The 22,219-nt window shown below is 37.1% G+C and overlaps 1 protein-coding gene across 6 annotated transcripts in view; it reads right to left on the reverse strand.

Annotated features, from left to right (window-relative positions):
• The window catches only part of GNPTAB (N-acetylglucosamine-1-phosphate transferase subunits alpha and beta), a 47,727-nt gene that overhangs the window by 13,318 nt on the left and 12,190 nt on the right, over positions 1–22,219 (reverse strand). For 5 of the 6 annotated variants that reach the window (XM_051616063.1, XM_051616110.1, XM_051616072.1 and 2 more), the window contains exons 4-16: positions 21,973–22,014; positions 21,019–21,224; positions 20,279–20,343; positions 19,875–20,009; positions 12,004–12,165; positions 10,076–10,255; positions 8,855–9,025; positions 7,114–7,237; positions 6,189–6,392; positions 4,109–5,217; positions 2,899–3,098; positions 2,423–2,642; positions 1,267–1,380 (exon numbers count right to left, since the gene is read on the reverse strand). In XM_051616063.1, the coding sequence (XP_051472023.1) occupies positions 1,267–1,380; positions 2,423–2,642; positions 2,899–3,098; positions 4,109–5,217; positions 6,189–6,392; positions 7,114–7,237; positions 8,855–9,025; positions 10,076–10,255; positions 12,004–12,165; positions 19,875–20,009; positions 20,279–20,343; positions 21,019–21,224; positions 21,973–22,014 (2,932 nt within the window). The remainder of the gene's footprint in view (positions 1–1,266; positions 1,381–2,422; positions 2,643–2,898; positions 3,099–4,108; positions 5,218–6,188; positions 6,393–7,113; positions 7,238–8,854; positions 9,026–10,075; positions 10,256–12,003; positions 12,166–19,874; positions 20,010–20,278; positions 20,344–21,018; positions 21,225–21,972; positions 22,015–22,219) is intronic. The other variant, XM_051616089.1, reaches the window with a different exon arrangement.

Raw genomic sequence — 22,219 nt, forward strand, 5'->3', positions numbered from 1 at the left:
TTTAATTCAAGTTTAACCACTAAAGTAGAAACTAAGGACTAAGATCCTTAGTAAACATCTAGTCCAAACACCTCAGTTTGCACAGGATGATTTAGGTTGGAAAGGACCTCAAGACATCATTTCGTCCAAACCATCTGCTCATGCAGGGCCAACTCGTGTTTGTTGTCCAGGACTACATCTAGATGGCTTTTACATATCTCCAAGGATGAAGACTGCCCACAAATGGGCAACGTGCACCAATGCTTGGTCACCCTTACAGTAAAAGAGTGTCCCAATATTTAAAGGGAACCTTTCAGCTTACCTCTTATGTTTTGTCACTGGGCAGCACTGGGAAGAGCCTGGCTCCATATTCCTTATGCTTTCCCTTCAGATATTTATATTTGTTGAGGAGGCCTCCATGAGACTCTTTAGGCTGAAGAGTCCCAGCTCTCTCAGCCTTTCCTCATAAGAGAAATGCTCCTTTCCCTTAATCATCTTCATAGGCCCTTCACTGGCCTCTGTCCATTATGCCAATGTCTCTCTTGTACTGAGCAGCCTGGAACTGGACACAGCATCCCAGGTGTGACCTCACCAATGCTTAGTAGAGTGGAAAGATCACCTCCCTTGACCTGCTGGCAACACTGCTAATGCAGCCAAGGGTACTCTCAGATGCCTTTGCTGCAAGGGCATGCTGCTGGCTCACATTCAACTTGGTATCTATCAGGAGCCCCAGGTTCTCTTTGGCCAGCTTGCTTTCCTGCTGGATAGCTCCCAGCATAATAATGTGTATGGGCTTGTTCCTCCCCAGGTGCAGGACTTCGCACTTTTCCTAGCTGAACTTCATGAGTTTTCTGTCATCCCACCTTTGGAAGTTTAAAGGACTTAGTCTGAAGCCTTCAAATTAGAAATGATTACTCTAAAAATGTCCATCTGATGGTTTGGTGGAGTTTTGAAATTTGTTTTGTTTCATTTCTAAATACATGGGTTATAAATTAGACAAAGACTTACCAGAACGTTCTAGTCAGAGAGGCTTTTGGCTTACTGTCTTTTTGGTTCATAACAATGACTTTTCTTAAAAGGGACAACTTCCAAAATCACATTTAAAAACACTCTAAAGCTTAGCTTTTCTCTGTTTTTGTAGGAAAGTAATGGTTTTTAAAGTTAGGAAGTAGCTTGTAAAATTTTCATTTTGTAACAGTTCATGTACACACAAGTAGAAATTTTCAAGCACAGTAAATACAGGCTCAGGGAAGAAACTAAGCATCTTTTAAGACCCATGTTTCTTACCAGATTAGGATCGTAATATGCTTCCTGAGTTGGTGGGATAACATGGATCTGAGTGACGTTGGCAGGAAGAGATTTAGAGCAATTTATTAGCATTTGTTCTAGACCCGTCAAATCCTAACAGAACGAGAAGAAGAAAAAAAAGAAAAAAGATAATCCTGTTTTTTCACTGACATAGTTCTAAAACTCCAGGGTGCAAAGACATTTAATATTATCTACATAACAAACTTTCACACTACTGTGGAAAAAAGACGACTTAATATTCAGCAGATGCAATTTTGGTAACTGCTGAGTTGCCAGTGGGTCTCCCCGTATGTCTGAAATAAATAAATGCTCAGGGCATAGTTGAACTGAGATCAGGTAAAGCATGACTTAAAATGTAATTTTCATTTTAAAATGGAACACACACCTTTGCTGATTAGGTGAGGGCAGCACAGTATTCCCAAACCAGCAATGGCATATCAAATCCCAAATGAAGCAAACATGAACTGAAAGGACAGAAGTTTTTCTGACTAAAGTAGAGGCCACACCAAAGCAGGGCTGTGTTCCAGCTAAGCCTATGATTTAATGTGCTATTTCAAGAACAAATTATTCTGTTGGTTTGTGCTGATTCCTCTCTGTAAAGCAGAGATAGTACACTTTGTTCTATATTAACTGTCTCTAAGAGTGTAAGCCCTACAAAGACCATGTTTCTATGTTTATCAGGTTCCTAGAAACACAGAAACAACAATCTTTATATATGATCATAGCATTTACTAGTATGTCTTCTTTGCTACCCTTTTTCTCACTTCTTTCTTGAGGCCACAATTTCCTCAGGGCAAGGACTGTCCTTGACCATGTGCAAGAACAAAAGTAAGCACAGCAGGATCCCACTCTTCACAGTGGCTTTTAGCAGGGAGTATCTTTTCTGATAAACTCACACTAACTGCTTTCTTGAACCTGGACACCAGTTATCCAGTTTTCTGATGTTGCTAGAACGTAATTGTTAATAATAACAATAATAAAGCGGAACACAATGTTACATCCTCTAAGTAAAATTAAGGAATTGCCAGATCTTAACGATGCTATAAGCAAAGAATAAATAATGATTTAACTAATGTTAACAGGTTTGGACTTTAAACCTGAAGTTCTTCTAAAAGTTATTGGTAAGAAAGAGTACCTGCAAACTTAATGGTAGCTCATGGATTCTTGTGGCCAACGTGCGAATCTCTCGGTCAGACAAAATGCCTGACTGGTCCGTATCAACTTCATCGAAGATCTGAGAAATGTTCAGTGGCTGGACTGCACTCATAAGATAGTAGAAATATGAAAAAGCAAACTGCATATCTTCTGAGTGCCGCACCTTGTGAAATGATGTCTTGTCAAACTCCTCAGGAAACCTATGTAAGAATGTAAACTAACTTAGTACAAAGTTTCTTAAAGTAAACCATTCCTTACTTAAAAACAAGTTCTCCTCTAGAATTTCAGAAAGGTCCTCAAAAGTCTCCTATTTTATAGCACGACTATCATGTAATGAACTCTGTTTCAAAATATGGCTTTAATGAGTAGCTATCAACACCCTGGAAACAGATATTGGAAAGCATCAACAGAAACTTAGAATTGATTAGTTTTGTATTATTCCAAAGACCTACTCACATATCCTGCAGCTCTTGCATAACAGTGCGGTCAATCATATGAGGCATATGAGCAGGGACTTTCCGAGAGGTAAATCCAAATTTGCTGTTTAAAAGCTTATTTACATATCGAAGGGAATCAGCAAAAGTATCTTTCAGCTGCCTTCCAAAATGTTTACCATCAGTAAAGTATGACATTTGTTTGAGCAATGATTCTTCTTCCTAGACATAAATCAAGGTTTCATTACCAAAAAAACACACAACCCAAAACACTAAACACATAGGAAAAATGCTATTTCAACCAGGTGTGAACACTTTTTAATATTTGAAAATTGTAAGAATTATGTTTGGGTTTTTTTTCTTCCTATTCCTTAGTTCTCTCTTTAAGAGGAAAAGATAAAAGGCAACCCATTTCCTTAAAATGTTCATGCTTTAAGGAAAAATATTTGATAGAAATCTTCCGTAATATTTGTGTTCTGACACCTCACAGACACAAAGTCCCTGTTTGCTACAACATTTATTTGTAATATTACTTTTTTTTTTTCTGATGACTTATCCACATTTGATAAACTGAAATGCTACAAATATAAAGATTCCTCATGCAAAATCCAATCTCTGATGCAAAGACAGAAGTAGTCTTTTAAAAACATAGCCCCTCTGCCATTTGCCTCATGCAAAGCAGCTGCTATTAACAGAAGCACAGCCTCTATCTTCTCTTCTAGATGTTTTCAAACTTCTGCCAAAATGCTTTGGCTGGAGGCAGAGGAAGCTTCCTACATGTTTTCTTGACATAGTCTAAATATTCAGTTTTCTTGGCAGATTTTCAATTTAACTTTTAAAGCCCAAGTAGTTACCATTATAAATATTTTTTACATTTTTTAAAAATACATGGGGACCCATAACTGCATAAATGCAATTTTAAAAAATGTAAGCTGTTGTAGTGCTACATATGTCTGAAAAACAGCACTGTGCCAACGTACAAAGAATACAAAGTGAATCTGACTAAAAAAGCAGTAGAAAGGAATAGAAATGGCTAGTCAGCTTTCACCAATAAGCCAAGAGAGGCCCAAATCATAATCAAATTAGATGCTATATGAAAAACCCAAAGAAGCTTTTGAAAAATCTCAGTATTTGCCTCAAAGGCAAGATTCTTAATTTATAGATCATATTAAAGAATTCCCCTAAATTAAAGATGCAACTATTCTAATAAGCAATGATGTTAAAATACTCACATCAAGAAGGTCCTGGAAATACTTCTTTTTCTCCCATGGCAAAAAGCCTTGGTAACTTCCAGCATAAGACTGTAATTTTCTTCCCATTAGCCCTGCCCTTACATTTGTATCCACCTGGACACCCTCTTTCCCTCTTTCCACTCCCCGTGCATCTTCTCCAGTATCTAAATTCCCAGTATGTTTTGATTTCTGGGTTTCTCTTAATAAAAGTGCATTTAGTACTTTTTCTCGACTTTCATTTTTATTTCCCATGCTCAGAGAGGGAAATGTGGACCTAGGCTTTAGTTTGTAAATAGCTTTATTTGTGTTCATTGTCACAACAGTCCCCTTTGTTCCTGTGAGCCTTGAGGGAACTTCTTCATTTGCTTTTACTCTTTTTATTTTGCTGTCATTTACATCTTTATAAGGCTTCTGCAAGCTGGTATGGTTCTTCTGATCTTCTGAATGATTATGCACACCATTCTTTTCCAGGCCTGTACCACTCTTTACAGTAGTTAAGAACTGGAAAGGTCTCAGGAGAGCAGCCTTGGATAGGTTAAATCCTTTCTGAGTGATATCACCATTTAGTAGTTTTAGGTCCAGGTTCTGCAGTGCTAACTGAACATCTTCAGGAAGGAGAGACACATTTACTGCTGGTATTATCACCTCTTCATGTACACTCTCTTTTGTGCCATTTTGACGCTTCCTGACTCTTGGAAAGCGTTTTTCTTCAGGAATATCCTCAAATATCATTTCAGCTTCTGGTACTGAAGTTACAGATTTAAAATCAGAGTTGGATTTTTGCATGGAACTTGTGTTCAGTTTTGGTTCCTCTCTAGTATCAACTTCAACAGCTACCTGCATTTTAAACTCTTCATCATTTTTATTTAGAAATGTAAGGTTAAAATAGATTACAGTTGCATTCATGCCACTATGCATTATGAGGTGGATAGTCTTCCATTTGTTAGCAACAGAAGCATGTCGGATAATTGGATTATCACTGTATGAACCCTCCAATCCTTTCTTGGCTATTTCACTGAAGCTGAAGTAGGGCAGACATTCACCTTTGGGAATAACATAGTAGGTCTGATTAAGGTGAAGCGTCACTTTGTACATCTCTTCAAAGTGATCTGGGAAAAAACCAAGAAACGAAACAGATTTCTGTCAATTTGCAGTGTGACACTTCTCTTTCAGTCTTTTTAAACTGTAACATGCCCAGCTACATTCACTACATTAGCAGGGAGACAGCTTTGTGAAAGAACACTTACAATAGGTTCCAGTTACTTGCTCACCTATGTCTGATAATCAATGACTAGAACACGCTCAGATACATAAAGCTGTCAGACATTCCAGTGGTAATTCTAAAAGCCAGTATAATTTATCACTCTTTTAGTCTCTACCTGAAAAGCTTAAGTGGCTCATTAGCATATGTCACTTAAAATCATCTATCAAGTTGCATGTAACATGCCCATAAAACAGTTAAGCAAATCAATGTTACAACAGTTGGATTTCACTACTACACTGCATCTGGTTTTGAGACATCCAAAATCAGATAGGCCAAACTGAACTTCTCCCTCCTACAGCAGATGACAGATTATCTGTCAACACTCTCATACCAAAATAAACTTCAGATATCTTCACAGGTGACTGAAAGTAGCCTTTGGCAAGAGCCCAGAGTCAGGCTTGAACTCATGCTGTCAGTATCAGAGACATTCTTTACTTTTCTTAACCATTATGGACATCATCAACTCAGCTGTCCTTAATTAGGTAAAGATTTTGCATAGCTGAAATGTAATTTCTCCATGTAAAATGTAAGCCTCTTGGTGCAAGGAGTTTCATCCTAGCTGCTCTGTGAAGTATCAAGTACCCCATCCATGCTTGATCAATAACAGTTTTATTAAATAAAGCCGCGTATAATACTGAATCAAGTTTGGATTAATGAACACAAGAGCCACCTGGCTTCTTTCTTCAGTTGCTAGCAGTTCTTTTCCACAGCTACGCAGGGCAACTTACTCCCATCTGAGAGTAATGATGGACTGAAAAGGTCCCGCAATTCAAGAGAATCCCTGCAGAAATTTTATCAGCAGTGTATTTTACATACCCTGGCCACAGTCACCAGCATCAAATCCACAGGAAAGGACATTGCAGGCCTGATCACAAAATTTGTCTGCTAGCCAGGAATTAGCACAGCCTTGGTTACAGTATGAAACACCACTTATTCCTGCACCAAACTGCCATGGTGGTCCATTCCCGATACCTCCAACTGCACCTCCACCAGCAACATAGCGACTACCCCCACTGTTACCTTCAGGGAGAGAGAAAAAGAAAAAACAAAAAACCCCAGTCACTTGAAATCCTTATTTCTGAGGCAAGGCACATTTTAAGCCATGGTGTAAAAGCTAAACTGAGTTGACAATCTTATTATCAGTGAAAATACAATTAAGCAAATGCTAACCAGATCTCTGTTAGTCAGCATAAAATCTATAGCATGCACAATCTGACTGCAGAAGTTCAGGAACCAACTTTAGATTGCAGCAAACTCCCAACATATTTTGTCTTAACTTCAAAAAGGCAGGCAAAAAACTGATTTACTTCTTCTCATGGCTGCAGTCTTGATTTTACAGTGTCCTCAGTTAAGAAGCACCACTTAATTTTCCCACCCTACCGTCCTGAAAATTGGATGTATGAACTAACAGTGTTGCTTCACAGTCCTGTATTATTTAGAGTGTGAGTCCAAATGATAAATTATATAAAAATGATAATATAATAACAATTGAAAAAATTCACATTTCAAAAATCTTCCTTTCAGCTAGTCATATTTTGATACCTAAATAAAGAGATTCCTGTGCTCTACTATTTGCTGTCATTTTCAATACAAATTTGCAGTTTTCAGGAAATAAGGTTTTTATCTGTAAGCCATAAGAGAGGCAAATTTTATAGTTACAGGAGAATGACAAGTTACAGAATTACTCTTACAAGAAAAAACAAAAAGTTCACTTTTTCTAAATTTAACATTGCTCTCTTACCAATGCAATCACCTCCATCCCAATCACATGCTGAGTTATTACAGGCTTTATCACAGTAACCATCTTTAATCCATGAGCCAGGACATCCCTCAGCACAATTTGGCACAGGCCAGGTCAAGTAAACCTGAAACAACATTACCATCTGAGACAAGGACTCAAATAGAAGTCAACTGAGCTTGTTTCTTGGAATACAGAGACTTAATATAGTGCCTTAAGCATTCACAATGCTTTACAAACAGCATTTGAACACTATCACCTGTGAAGTTAACAAACTCAGGAATTCTCAAGACCACAAAGCAAGGCAGAAACAGCCAAAAACAGAAAGCAGGACTTCCCTAATTGACTTCTGCAAACCATATTCTAATGAAAATTAGTATTTTATCTTTTATCAGATAAGAAGGGAAGAACTTAAACTCTGAAATAGCTCTGCAGTTCACTTGTTCTCCCGACTCAAAATGTTCCTTTATTACTAACCAGTCATGAGATAAGCAGCACATGTTTAACATAATCCATGAAACATCTGATACTCTACAACTTAAATAATTCTAAGAACTGCCAAGATTTTAAAAAAAGTGTGTAGGTATGTGTATTTTCAACTGGGGAGGCATTAAAAAAGACACATTTTCTTTTAGGCTTTATTGTTTCAAGATTGTAGCAGCACATTTCCTACTGAAACACTGATCAGGTTACTGCAAACAACGAAGCCGAGTATCATCGTAACTGAGAACAATAACTGAAAAACAATAGAAACACACTAACAAAGGGATTTTGCAATTATTTGCCTATGTCTCTAAAGATTGAAAACAACTAAAAGCCTTCTAACATCCTGAAGTATTGCAACAGTACTTTTAGGGTAGCTTAAAGTAATTTTGTACAACTCTTCAGCATATGTATTCAAGTGCGCACATCTCCCTGCATGAAGTCTTATTCAGTGGTCCCTAATGTCTTGTATACTTACTGCTTTAATAATAAATATAAATAATAGGTTTTTTCCTCTACATCCCTCTTACAGATCAAACTTCTGGATGGAAACTCTGCTGGAAACCAAAGTCTTTATGTCTAACTATTGCTAATGTTTCCTCAGACTGTTTTCCTTGCTTAAACCCAGTTGTTGATAAATCTATTGAAAGACTACATTACTTTCATGTTCATGAACATGCAACAATAATTATATATGATTATATATAGGTTCAGCAAAGATATTATGGGTGACTAGAATAGAGGTAATTAATTGTAAACTTAAATATCAGACCATTTTTAATGTTGTCAGACCTCAGTGTTCCTGTGGAAGAACTTGTTCTGTTTTGTTTTGAACATTTCCCACAAAACAGAAAACAGTCATAAGGGAAGAAGACTGAGAGCTGCCAAACAACACATCAGTCTTATTAGTGCTTCAACAGAAAGTAGATTAGAGAACAACACTGATAAACTAAAGCATGTTGCCTGACAGAACCATTATACTGCCAGAAACTTGTGAGTGAATACAAATTAAAGTAATTCTGCAAGCCAAACATCAACACAGCACACATACAATAGAAGACAAAGGCCTACCCACCCTGCACCTCTGCTAACAATTGTCTAGTTAAGAAAAATGAACCCTTAGAGGTAAAAGGGAGAGTGGGGAGTGAAGTCAAATCCTATACTTGCTCTCCCTTTCAAAGTAGAGTTTCTTTTTATTATATTAGCACAGAAGTTTAACATCTACTTGTGGTGAAAAAAAAATCCTTTCATAATGGCTTACCTTTTGACCTTTAGAGTGACTGTAAAAGTCATCAGGCCAAACATCCTTCCCAAACATAACATCATCATTGAGATAGATAAACTTCTGAGAGAGGCCACTGATACGATGAATATGACTTTCAATAGCTGGTGAACTGAAGGTAGGCAAGTGACTCAGGTTCTGAAATATTTCCTAAAACAAAAAAGCCCCAACAAATCAAACCAGTTTCAGAAGGCAAAAATAAATAAAAAAACCCCAAACAAAACATAAAAGGTCAGGCACATCTGATACACTTGACACTTATCCATTAAAAAAAGTCTTGGCAAGAAAAGATTTGAAAGCCAAAAAGGTTAAAATATTTTATTAAAAAAAAAAACCACATCCCAAACTTTGCTATATCATTTTCCCAAAACAAAACCATTTCCAAGTCTGCTGCTTAACTAAGAAACTGCATCTTGTTCGATGCAAAGAAAACTCCTCTTTCACTCATTATGTGATCAGGCCCAGCATACACAGATTTATACTTCTCATGCAATACAGGATGCAGTTTCAAGCAAGCTGAACCTGTTCAGCATTCAGAAAGTCAGGACTCTTCCATCTTTCAAGGAACTTACAAGAAGACAGCAACAGAGGTGAGTGTTAGTATCTTGTTACCACTTAGGTTGCTCAGGGCTCCTGTTGTGTGTCCAGATTGTAAAATTGCTCCAGAATCTGTAGTAAGAAGCTTCTAGAGTATTTTTGTTTCACTTATTCAGGAAGTTTTAAGGATTCTCTTTTAAAGTAAGCTTTTTAGAACGCATAGCTACGTCTTTTGCAGCCATCTGCTTAATTCCAGTATTTGTAATCCATCCTGTCTCAACACAAGCTTATTATGTTATTACTGGTCTTGAGAGACTGTTCCTGTATTCAGATTACACTTTCTTCTCCCCATGCTTTTTATGAATATACTTTCTAAGGAAATTAGACATGGGTATATGTTAGCTGATGCCTCAGTATTTGGAAAAGTGGACTAAATGAAGGCTTGATATATATTCAGTTATCTGCTTAGCCAAAATACAGACATACTGGGGTATAGTAAATGGATGAGATAGGGAAGAGAGACGGTCACTTCCATCTTCCAAATAATGCAGCCTTTAGTTAAAAGGGGGCAACTACATTTCAAAACAAACACATAATGGCACGTCCACGGTAGAATTTTTGTTTGTTTCAGATTTTTGATGGGGTTGTTCGTTTAGCTTTTACCTGATGTGTTACTATAGTTATCCGAGGATTATCCAGGTTAAGCCAGGAAGGAATCTGTCCATTAGTGACAATGAAAATGTGTCGTACCCAAGGGGCGTGCCTCTCTATTGACCGTAATGAGTATCTCAGCTCTTCATTATCTTCAAAACGGCTGGCAGATATATCTTCATCCTGTTTGGACTATAAAAAGAAAAAAATCCTCTTAGATTTTATATAGAACATTCATGTTCTGATCCAGCTAGGTAACAAAAGTAAGCTTGAGCATACGGGTGTACAAGATTTGAGGACTTGGCAACATTCAAAAATAAAAAGTACATTGATCAAGTACCATTATTCTTCTAAAGGATCATATTCTTCTGAATTATCAAGGTGAACAATACAATCTTCTGACATCAATGGCTGACCAACTGGTATCATTACGATGTCTGCTGACCACACTGCAAGATAACAGTCTTGGGTGAACCTTGCTCCTGAAGAAAGAACCCCAGAAAAAAAAAAAAAAACAGCCTCCTGTTTTCCTGGATTACTAGTCTCAATTATTTTCTAATCTTGATCAAAAGCCAAGTTGCATTTTAAATCAGTAATCCAGGTTTAAGAGGCTGGGGCCTTCCAAGTACATTACATCATAAGCCGTATACAAGTGACACCTAATATAGATACACTGTAAGTGTCATGATGTAGCAGCTCTTCAATTATCTCCTATTCTTTCTTTTTAAAGAACATAAGCAGGAAAAAATTAACAAAGCTAAGCCTAATATTAAACTATCAAATAGCTAAACATTTCTGTATGCTTTGTGAGAAGATTTTAATTAGAAGCTCTTCAGGTAAGTAACAAGATTAGGATACACAACATTGTAACATATGGGTTTTTTACCATTTATTAGAACTTAATGACGTCTTCTAAATTAAGGCTACTTAAAAAGAACATTTCTAAAGGAAGTATGCCCAACTGAAACAGGAAAATCAAGAAAAATGTGAACATTTAACAATTACCATTTTCAGTGCAGATTCTACACACTGTAAGTCGCCTTTTCTAATATGTACAATAACACAGCTTACGCCTCGTCAAAAACATAACCACCTAAAGCACTTCAGCAAAGCCTATATCCACTGGATAAGTAACCATTTACAAAATAATGCATAATTTCAACATGGGGAAGTATACATTTTGAGTTTATTGTTTGTATTAACAGGGAATAGCTCCCCAGATTCAGATTCACAGGATGCAAAGAGAGACTGCAAGCTTTATTGTAGAGGGCACATTGACTTAATTTGTGCCACTTGACATTTACTGTAAAATTAAATGCTATCAGGAAAAAAACCCCAAGATTTTAGAAGATCTTATCTTGAAGCAGACATCTTGTTATTTTATTTCCTTTTGCTAAACCAAATAGCTGTGCTTTTATTAAAAGCATTAGAAGTAAACTTCCTTTCCTTACAGACATCTATAATTTCAGGTTTCCAAAACTTTTGGAAGAGAAGAAATTAGCATTTTGTCCAACATATACCATGCTGCAAAACAAAAAAAAAGTCTAAGAAACATGCTGGAAAGGAGATAATCATGTTTTTGAATCAAGTTCTCTGTCTTTCCCATACAGGAAGTGGGCTCATCTTCCAGTCAGGATCAGTAATGCCTTTCATTACTTGACTGCACACACTTTTATTAGAACACATGAAGAGGGCAAATTTTTCTTCACATAGAGGAAAATACGAAAATTTCAATTAAATGTCTGTTTCAGCCATCATCTCTGTGATTTCAGAAGTTGACAGTGCTCCTGTTATGTTTTCTTTCAACATAATAAACACTGGATTCTTAACACTTGCAAGCTTCTGGAAGAAATCCCGTGTTCCTTGTCATTACCTACTTTGCCTCTATTTGCAGTTTTAAAATAAAACCACTTTTACATGCTGTAACAGAATTTACCTACCTGACTGACAGAGCTGAGGTCCCATAGTAAATAAGCAGGACTAAGCGTCAATTCTTTCCCATCTATAGTCATGTTCTTCTTTGCTTGCTTACTTAGTTCTTGGAAGCCCTTGGGGTTATTCAGTTGCAAGAGAGCCACACTGGCTTCTGAATAGAGCTGCAACTGTACAAGCAGAGATAACAATTTACGACATGCACCCACAGCAGCACTCTCCCTTTGCCATCTATTTTTTTTTTACTAGAATTACCGATCAGAACTGGTAAACACTGTTTTTAGAGAACTACAATTTTGTAAGAATCCAAAAAGGGGTCATAAAGCCAGAAAATAAAAATATTTGATGATATGGAACATTTCTAGATGCTTTATTTTCTCTTTCCAAAGAAAATTTCTCCCTACACAATGATCCAACAACAGTAAAGCTGTCCATATTAGTATTTCTACAGTAAGCGAATCGTTAAGTCCCCATCCATTTCTTCCTGCCCAGTAACAAAATGCACATTTTATTACAACTTCATTATATGAGTGAAAGAATCACATTTTTCCCTGCCTTAATCAAGCAATGCTTTCTCTAGAAAATTAAAGCAACCAATTCTTAATCAAGCAATGCTTTTCTTTAGAAAATTAAAGCCACCAATTCATCGTTGCTGTCAGAAGTGTGACATTTTCAGAATGGTTTACAGTTCAACCTACAGCTCAGAAATCTGAGATACAAAGGGCTCCAGAACTAATCCATGTGGGTCTCCAAGTCCTTAATGATGGTTGCCAATATGTTCTTAAGGTCATTTCTTAGTTGAGGGCTGTTTGATCCGTTTGCTGTTTTTATCTCTTGCCACTAGTAAATCCATGTATCGGATTTCATAATGCACAGGATAAGAAGGGGCTTGTGCTACATGCGCTCTCTAGCAGCCAGTATAACTTACACATTGCAGGGCACCAAAACATTTCACTAGAAATACAGCATAACCTATTAAAATGCTGTGTTTACTGTATGAAGTAGCATAAGCAGACACAAATAAGCTAAAAGCAGAACTGCACTTTAATTCTGTAAGAGCATGCATTCAACAGTCAAGACTGAAAATAAATGCAGTTACTCATCAATATTTATTACATGCTATGCTTAATTTTTGTTCCTTTGTGCCACATAAGACAATTAAAACACATCTATCAGATTTTCAGTTGCCTATGATCTGTAAAAGCAATTAAGAAAATTCCAATACTGCCATGTTCAAAACCAGCAAAACCATCAGAGTTTATTTCATAATACCCTGAAGCGATTTTTTTTCTTTATTTTTTTACTAAATCTTATCTTTTCTGTTCATGTTAAAACAACACTTGTCCTAGAGTTAGCACCCTTTCCCTCAGCAAGACCAGCTGTCCCACTTGTGACATTTTAAAGCTGTTGATGCTTTGACTCATATGCTATTTGAGATCTTTCAATTTGACTTATGAGGCCTGCCATTAGAAAAATCTGATAAATCTCAGACCTTCCAGGGAATCATCTGAACCTATGGGTGGAAAGGATGGCTTCAGTAGCTAAATGGCTGAGGTATAGTTATGGACTGCAGCCAGCAACCTCCAAAAATATCGGTATCAAAATGCTACAGATTGCAAAGCTGCCATCAGTGGGTATGTGCTTTATTTAGGAATACAACAGTGTCACACAGTCCCTTAGAATCTCTCATATAAAACATACGTGTAACAAACCAAAAATACTACCATTCTAGAACTTTGAAAGCACTTAATAAATACTTGGTTTCTCTTTAACTTGTTTCCACCCAACTCAACAAAATAGGTACCTGTGCTACAGATTCCCAAGCAGGTTTATTACAAGCACCGCCCCTTTTTCTCCTCCTAGCACAGTGTATGTGCTCTAGGTTTTAAATATGTAATAGTCCAAGCACTAACAAAGAGTAGTAGAAAAATGTGCTCCACTGCTCAGCACTGAAGTTAAAACAACCCCTGAATTGAACAGAGTGCTTTTATTACACCAATTGTTTTTCACCAATACTTTTTTTTTTAAGAAAAAAGTCTTTTCAAAAGCAGAGCTATCAATAAAGTTAGATGTCAATGAAGTTATCTGGTGACATAACTAACTAGATTCTAATAAATGTTAAGACCTGCCCAAAGCATTTTCTTGCTCTGAATTCAGAGATGCATTCTGCCCTGGAAGATTTTCTGATATTATTATCTTCCTCTCAGTGGGGACACATGCAACTGCCCATTCCCTTAAAATGTTATCTTCTAGAGATCATCTTCACCCTGACAAAACAGGTCAGCAGATCCAAAGGTATCATGAAAATATAACAGAAAAAAAAAGCAAATAGATGCACAGAGTCAACATGATCAGGTGAGCCCTGGCTTCTAACACAAGGACAGCAAATGTCCAGCATCACTGCACCTAGAGGTTCCTATGTGGATTTTCTTCCATTAGTATGACAAGGTCATTTCTAGACAAATTACAGCTCTTAGTTTCCAATGTAACTTGTGCATATATGTCTATATGTGTGCGCATGCAGATCAAAGAGGACACAATGTTTTGCAAAGGAAGGAGAACTGCAGGCTCTCAGTTTTCACTGAAGCAATTAAGATACTGAAGGAAAGCAATCTTTCTCCACAAATTTTAACTACTGTCTACTCTTTCAGTTATAAAGTTTTAGCATTATAGCCTCAAAAACCAAAATTAAGCAAATGATACCCTCCTGCCTTTTTAATCCTTCTCTTGTCAATCTTTACATTACTACCTAGTTTTTAAGTCACAAGTGGCTATTGTAGGCTTAACAACAATAATTTTCTTTAGAAATGTTAGTAGAGGGGGGAGAAGGAAAAGTGAAAGGAAAAAAGTCAGTTGTCGTGCATAGGTTACAATGTAACCATTTTCCAGTCTTTAAAGACATGCATTTAGCAGCAGGCAACTGCACAACCGGAGTAACACCTCCATCTAGTGGCTTGCTAATGCACCGTTAGGAAAGCATAGAAAATAAAAAGCAGCCACATGTAATTTTCAAACGCATCTATCATAACACACATAACTTAGAACAACAGATGTGCTCAGTAGATACATTGCTGCTTACCTTTCAATTGGAAATAAAATACCATATCTTTACCTTACAGTGAAGGCCAGAAGTACAAAAATTCAGTAGACCACAACATGCATAATTCACTTTGGAAAGTAAATAATTATGTGCTAAATCTGCACAATTTAATCATAGAATCACAGAATCATAGAATCCTAGGGGTTGGAAGGGACCTCGAAAGATCATCTAGTCCAACCTCCCCTGCCAGAGCAGGGTCACCTAGAGTACATCACACAGGAAGGCGTCCAGGCGGGTGTTGAATGTCTTCAGTGAAGAAGACTCCACAACCTCTCTGGGCAGCCTGTTCCAGTGCTCTGTCACTCTCACAGTAAAAATTTTTTTTCTGATATTCATCTTAAACCTCCTATGCTCCAATTTGTATCCATATAATCCCCACCAGTTGAACCCAGCTGCTTTTCTCAGAGGATTTTAGAACACACAACAGCTGGCCCAGATGTCGAGGAAATTTTGGTCCTCTTTGGATTCAGAAGTGATTTCAATCAAACAAACTAAGGCAATCCAATTAAAGCAGCACTGGAAACACTGGGCACAAATGCATCAACAGCTGCACTCCTCCCTTTCTCCCCTTTCTTCCTCTCTAATAGCAGCTTAACTTTTGAGTTTTTTCAATTATTATTTCTTTGCTTCCAGCATTGCACTAAGAAACAAACACTCGGAGCATGCAGAAACTCATTAAGTATCAGGAGGTGGCTATGAGACACAAGTCAAGCCTAAATTTAGGTGCAACTTTCTCCCTCTCTACCAGGCATCTCACACCACTTCACAGTCCTTAGGCTCCAGAATTGCTGCAAATTTCAGTGGAGAATGAAAACAACCAAGCTTTCTTCTACTTAACTGTAGCATTAACTGTAGAGACATTAGCATATCTCTCTTTAATAAGGAGAAATCCACACTTGGCTATGTTTACTGTATCTGCCTACCTACAACATCCACTGAATGAAAAAATGATTCTGAGCTAGGACCTCAGGAAATGCTGCTATAGAAATGACCTCATCCACATTTTGTATCTAAAAATTTTTATCTTTGTAAATAAAGCATATCTTACATATATATACATGTATTCTATTGTATGTAGAACATGAAGAAATTGCTGCTATCAAGAGCAGAAAACTGGTTGGGAAAGAATCTGCAGCTATGACCACACAGGGTACAATAATCCAAATTTAATTGTTCTAAAGCAACCACCACCAGGAAAAGAAACACAGACAGCAATGGCTGGATGAAGATACTGCAGAATGCTGTGAATACCTGAGAAAAAAATGTGTTTATAAAGAGATGTGCCTAACCAAACTGCAGAAGAGGAGCTTTTAGGGACAAATAATGACCTGATTACAATAGTAATGTTTACACAAAGATAAGAACACAAGAAGCAGCACCAACAGAAAGAACTGTCATAAACTGGATGACAACAGACAAGAAGAAACACACAACCAAGAATGGGTAAGGAAAAATTCTGTACAAAGATAACAGCCATGGAATGTTACTTCTGTAAAAACGGACAAGGATATGGGAGATGTATCTAAGACATCCCAGAGATGCAGCCTTTATGTTGATCCGGACAGTAATCCAAAACCACAGAGAAACTATGGCATTTTTAAGTTTTGCTACAGTTAACCAAGTGATCAGCTTGGATACAGACAACAGATTAGCCAGGTGCTTGAATATGAGAAGCCAAACTGAAGCACAGAAACAATGCATCCATCATGGTTTTTGTTGGAAGTGGAACAGAAGAAGAGATTATGAAAGGGATCATCTGATGAAATAGAAAAAAGATGACTGCAATAAAAAAATTAAGGCTCAGGCAGAATCACTCCACAAGTCTTAAAATCACAAGATAACAAAAAACAGCAGATGGCTCTAAAGTAATTAGGAGAAATTTGGGTGTTTCATTCTTCAAAGGTATATAGATGGAAGGTCTCTATTATAGCACAAGAGACAGAGGCTAGTCTAAGGTCTGTGTCTTGACAGACTTACAGCAGAAATCCCACAGTTTATCAAGTTCTCAGTGCTGGAAGCAAAAATCCACACAGCAGCATTAAGGAGAAAAAGCATGAACAGTGACTTGAAGAACAGTTAGACAATGCAATTAGAGAAATAACCATGACTAATAAAGCTAGAATATGCTTAGGGAGAGCTGGGGAATAAGGAAAAAAAAACCACAACAAAACAACAACATAAAAAACCCACAATAAGTATTCTTATAATAAAATAAATACATTTTAGCAGCAAAAATACTAGAAGAAACCATGATACCAGCCACCAGAGGGAAGAAGAGAATGTGGTTGAGCATCAAGGACAGGAAAATGCTGGACAGTTGAAGAAAGACAAAAAATTACTCTGACAAAGGACCACCACGTGGTAATGACACAAGGCACAAGAACTTGTGGGGGAAAAAAAGAAAGAAAAAAAAGTAGGGTACTATGGATTAAAGAACTGATTTAAGTCAAAATCATTCTGGAAAAAGAGCATAAAGCAACATCTGCTAAGAGAATGAAATTTCAAATGTTGGTTGAGGGGGGACCATTCCTCAGATATGTTACTATGAGAGCTTTCATCTACAACATTCAACTAGAGAACGAATATTGCCCAGGATGGTGCTCCAATATATTCCCAGAAGTAGAAGCAGACAGATCTCTTTTACATCAAAACATCTCTGAAATGTTAGAAGCAATATTTCTTCAGATACCAATCTGGTAATTAATTAGAATGTTACACAAGAGCTGCTCCTAGAGAAAAACCCTAGGTCAGAAAAACATAAGCTAATTGATTTTAAATTGAAAGAGAAAAAAATAATTAAGGAACATCGTGTTACCAAATTTCTTTAATGCTAAAGGGCAAGTTTAACAAAAGAGAAGAGCTGGTAATTGAAGTCAAAGGTACTCTGAGTTCTTCAGCTCCATTACGTCAAATATGTTAAAACTACCAGGCACTTATTTAAGCTGTCTGAGGAACTAGAAAAGCCTCCAAACCCAAATGGATGAACCTGCACTCAGTTAAGATCCTTGAGATGGCTGAGTCAGGAAGCATTCAACCAACAGTGTTCCTCATGTAAACTTGAAATTACGAACCTAGCATCAGATAGCAAAACTGAAGTACCACTTCCTGTTAGATAACAATTTCATTTCTCTACAGTAAGCACCACTTATTTAAAGGAATTAAAAAAAAATACCCATAGCATTTAAAACAAGCAGAGAGTGGCAGATGGACCATACGTATAGCCACTGCTCTTTAACTAATGTGTCACTTAGAAAGAAACAGAAAGGTGCCTTGACCACACCAGAGCATACCTGCCATCACTCATTCAAAACTAGCAACACATTAATGATAGCAAGAGACATTTTTTATGAGCTGCACCCATACACAGCAGTGGAAGGATGCAAGTGAGGTTATGTAGAAACAGTGGCAGCACTGTTTGCAATGAGTGTAAGCTAGCATATAGCAAGTCTCTGATGGTCCACTGGCTTTAGCTATGTACTACGTATTTTTCACTGTGTAAAGAGTTCTGGTGATGCCTTGTTTAAAACGTCATACAGAACCCCAAGTCAATCATGTTGAAGGCAGACAAATCCACAATGGAAGTAGCAGGGAAGGGCTGTCAGAAGGATGACAGGAATGGAGAGGCAATGCTGTGGGATGAGCACTGCCTGATTAAATTAGCAGAAAAGATAGCCACTCAGCATACACGAGGGATGTAAACAAAGGCAAAAGAAAACAGCTATTTAAGTTTAAATAAGTGTCTCAGAGCTCTCTCTATTAAGCTGTTTAAGCAGGTGTAGGAAGAGAGGTACAGATGTATTTTACTTTGGAAGGCTTCTACCATTATTGAGATTTTAAGATAGCCTTTTAACACAAGTCAAGACAAGAAAGAAGAAAGTCAGCTTGCATTAAGCTGGAGTGTGACCAGCCTGTGGAATTGGTTACACAATATAGTTTCTGCAATAGCAGAACATATGATTTGTTAACTCATCCTGTCAAAAAAAACCCAAAAAAAACAACCAAAAAAACCCACCAAGAAAATGAAGTCATGTTCATTCAAGCACCAAGAAAAAGCCATGAAGTGAATTAACAAATCATATAGGTGAGCGTTAGACTACCAAAGACAGATTCCCTGCAGACTGACATACCTTTATCAGTGCTAACTCCTTGTCCTCCACAAGCCTCCTGGCCTCAGCCCTCTTTACACCACCAAACACATCTCTCTCCAATACATAAGCCAAAGATTTTTACTTTTTACCTATCTGTTAAACCTGGCTGCAACTAGAAGAAGAGTCCAAATGGCAGAGGAGAATGAAAGGCACAAAATGTTAAATGGATCTACTGCTGCCCTGCAGGTGAGTAAGTTGATGCACAACTTTCTCAGGACCATAAAGAGTACTTGGCAGAGTGAAATAAAGCATTCAATTGTGAAACAATCCAGTGTTGTTACTAGTAAGAGAAATCTTCTAAAAGCAAAAAGGGAAGAAGAAAACTAAGAAGCTACATAAAGTTCTGTCACATCAAACAAGCCAGTGCTGTAGTATACATCAGCAAAACAGCAGCCTATAGCAAGTGGCTGAGAGACACTGATAAGGCAGGTACTTTTTAATCAGCTGCAGACTAGCAGATCTAATGCCTAAATAACTATTTGAGTATTTACTACTCTTCACAACTCAGGAAAACAGAGTCACACAGGAAAACATTATTATTGGAAACATCCTCAGTCTCCAAGGTGGGTGAGATCCCCCATATGAACAAATAAACAATACAACTAAGTTATTGTTTCCTCCAGACCCTTACCAGTTTTACTTTAGAAGACAGGCTCTCCGGTAGTTTTGTTCGTAGCTGATTTGTTTCTTTGAATGTAGCTGGAAATCCACTAAGAAAGGCCAAGTCTTGCATTAATACTAGACCTGGAACTTCTTTGTCTGTAGTCTAAAAACAAGCAAATGGGTTATTCGAGACATTTTAAAACTCATAGTAACTCACATTTATTTGTCAATTCTTCATCAGGTGACAGATTTAATAGTGTAAATTTTGTCACGTTATCCAAACTTCAAAATAGAAATCAGGGTTATTTTAAAAGCTTTCACTTCTTGTTAGTTATGAGTTATGGAAAGAGAATAACACAGAAGCACTTTCTAAAAAAGTACAAAAAGTTTATAATACAAAAAAGCTAATCAACAGATTTAAAAAATACATACCAAGTAACCCCTCCATACTATCTGTTTGCTGTTGTCTTTTAACATTCCAGAATGGGCAGCTTCAACTAGAACAAATAAAATGCATTGCAAATCAAAAACTGAAACTCACTTCTTTTGTATAATCTGGTAACTAAGATATACTTTTGCAAATTAAAAAGATTTGGATACTTATTGTGTGAAGAGTTGTCTTTATAACTGGTAAATAATTACTGGTGGTAAAATAAAAAACAGAGCTTGGGCTAGTGGAAGGGCATTACATATTAACCATATTAAACAAAGTGAGGAGTTCATACCTGCTCCAAGATCCTACTTATGTATGCTGAACACACGGATACTTATGTTTTAAGGTATGCAATCCTTTAAGCAAGGGCAAAACTTAGTGCACAACATTCAAATTAGACTTCACAGCAATTAAAAGAAGATGTCTGAAACTGATCTTCCTCAATCCAAACCTCAGTCTCTTAACATTAAGAATGAAACACAGATACTCAGATATCAAACCTGTTCTTCAATAGTGTTTTAAAGCATGGAACACTAATCATCTGTAATCAGTTGTCTGGCAGGTAAGCAAACAGTATAATTAATGTCATCATTTAGAGAATCAGACGCTTGCTCAAGTCAAACAGAATATTAGAGGCAGAGTCAGTACTGGAGGGGAAAAAAAACCAATCTTATTCACAGTAGATTACTAAAAATTTTCCTCTAGAAACGTGGCTGAAATCTGACAAATAGGTACTTACCATCCTTAGGGCTATCAAAAACAATTACTGTCACATTGGTAGAAGGATTTTTTGGTTTTGCTACAAAGAACATATTGTTAGCAGCTTGTAAAGCAGGATGAATGGACAGCAGGTCTTTCAGTGTCACGTTGGTAGGCAGTGCAGGATCCAAGACAAGCATTGGCACTTTGATGCAGTGTGTCAACAAACACTCCAGTTGCTTCTCACTACAGCAAAATACCAAAGATATATTTAAAACTAGTAGGAAATTTAAGACAAAAATTGATGTTAGAGGCAATGAGAGATGTTCTTGTAAAATCTGGTAATTTTTTTCTACCATCTCCCAGGACAGAGAAAAAGTACTAAGAGCAAGGTTATTTGGCTGCAGAAGGTGAATATCTGACTGTTACAGTTCAGTTCATTCCCACAACTGTTTTTCCAAGTTTCCAAGTTTTCAAGGTTTGTCCATAGAGGAGACCTTATAAAGATCTCTAAACAGCAGAACAACCAAGGCAACCGAAGAATGGGGACAGACCCTGCCCTGCCACTTCCTGGCTGCAGAGGCACAAGAGGCTTGGCTCCTCCACAGATAATTATTTACAGTGCCATGTATGCAAAGGAAGGTGAAAGCAATGTTAAAAAATATTCATGTTTTTTAATTATAAAACTCCAGGTACATATGTATTAAAAATCCATACTCAGAAAAGTAACTATTGCCTAACCAGTGACCACGATACGCTTTTGGAACTTCAGAAATTGTCACATTTTAAAAAGCTCATTCATAAATGTCACATTAAAATTACTTTTCTTCAAACGTACATATTACCATGTGGTCAACTTTTCTTGAAGCGACACAGAAGCAAAGTGTGCACAGGCTAAAGAAAACCAAACAAACTCTCCAGCCAGCATCTGCTTTCAGCTAACAAGCAGGATATAAATTTATTCCAATTTGTGCCCAAATCCACAAAAACTCACCTCTTCTTTGTTGGTTCTGTTGCATTCTTTCCAAGGATTTCCCTGTTACAAAATTAAAATAACTACATTAAATAACACTGAGTTTACAGTATAGAATTTAATCTAATTTCAGACTCTTAATTGAGTCAGGGACATGCAATGAAAGCTCCAATAACCCAGTTATAAAACTGCCAAGGCAAGCAAAGGCTGACCCATGTGCCCCTCACCGCTCACCCTCACGCAGTGTAGTTCAAAAATTCTTAGTTGT

Source organism: Apus apus, chromosome 1 (assembly GCF_020740795.1).
Source record: "Apus apus isolate bApuApu2 chromosome 1, bApuApu2.pri.cur, whole genome shotgun sequence".
Classification (NCBI taxonomy): Eukaryota; Metazoa; Chordata; class Aves; order Apodiformes; family Apodidae; genus Apus; species Apus apus.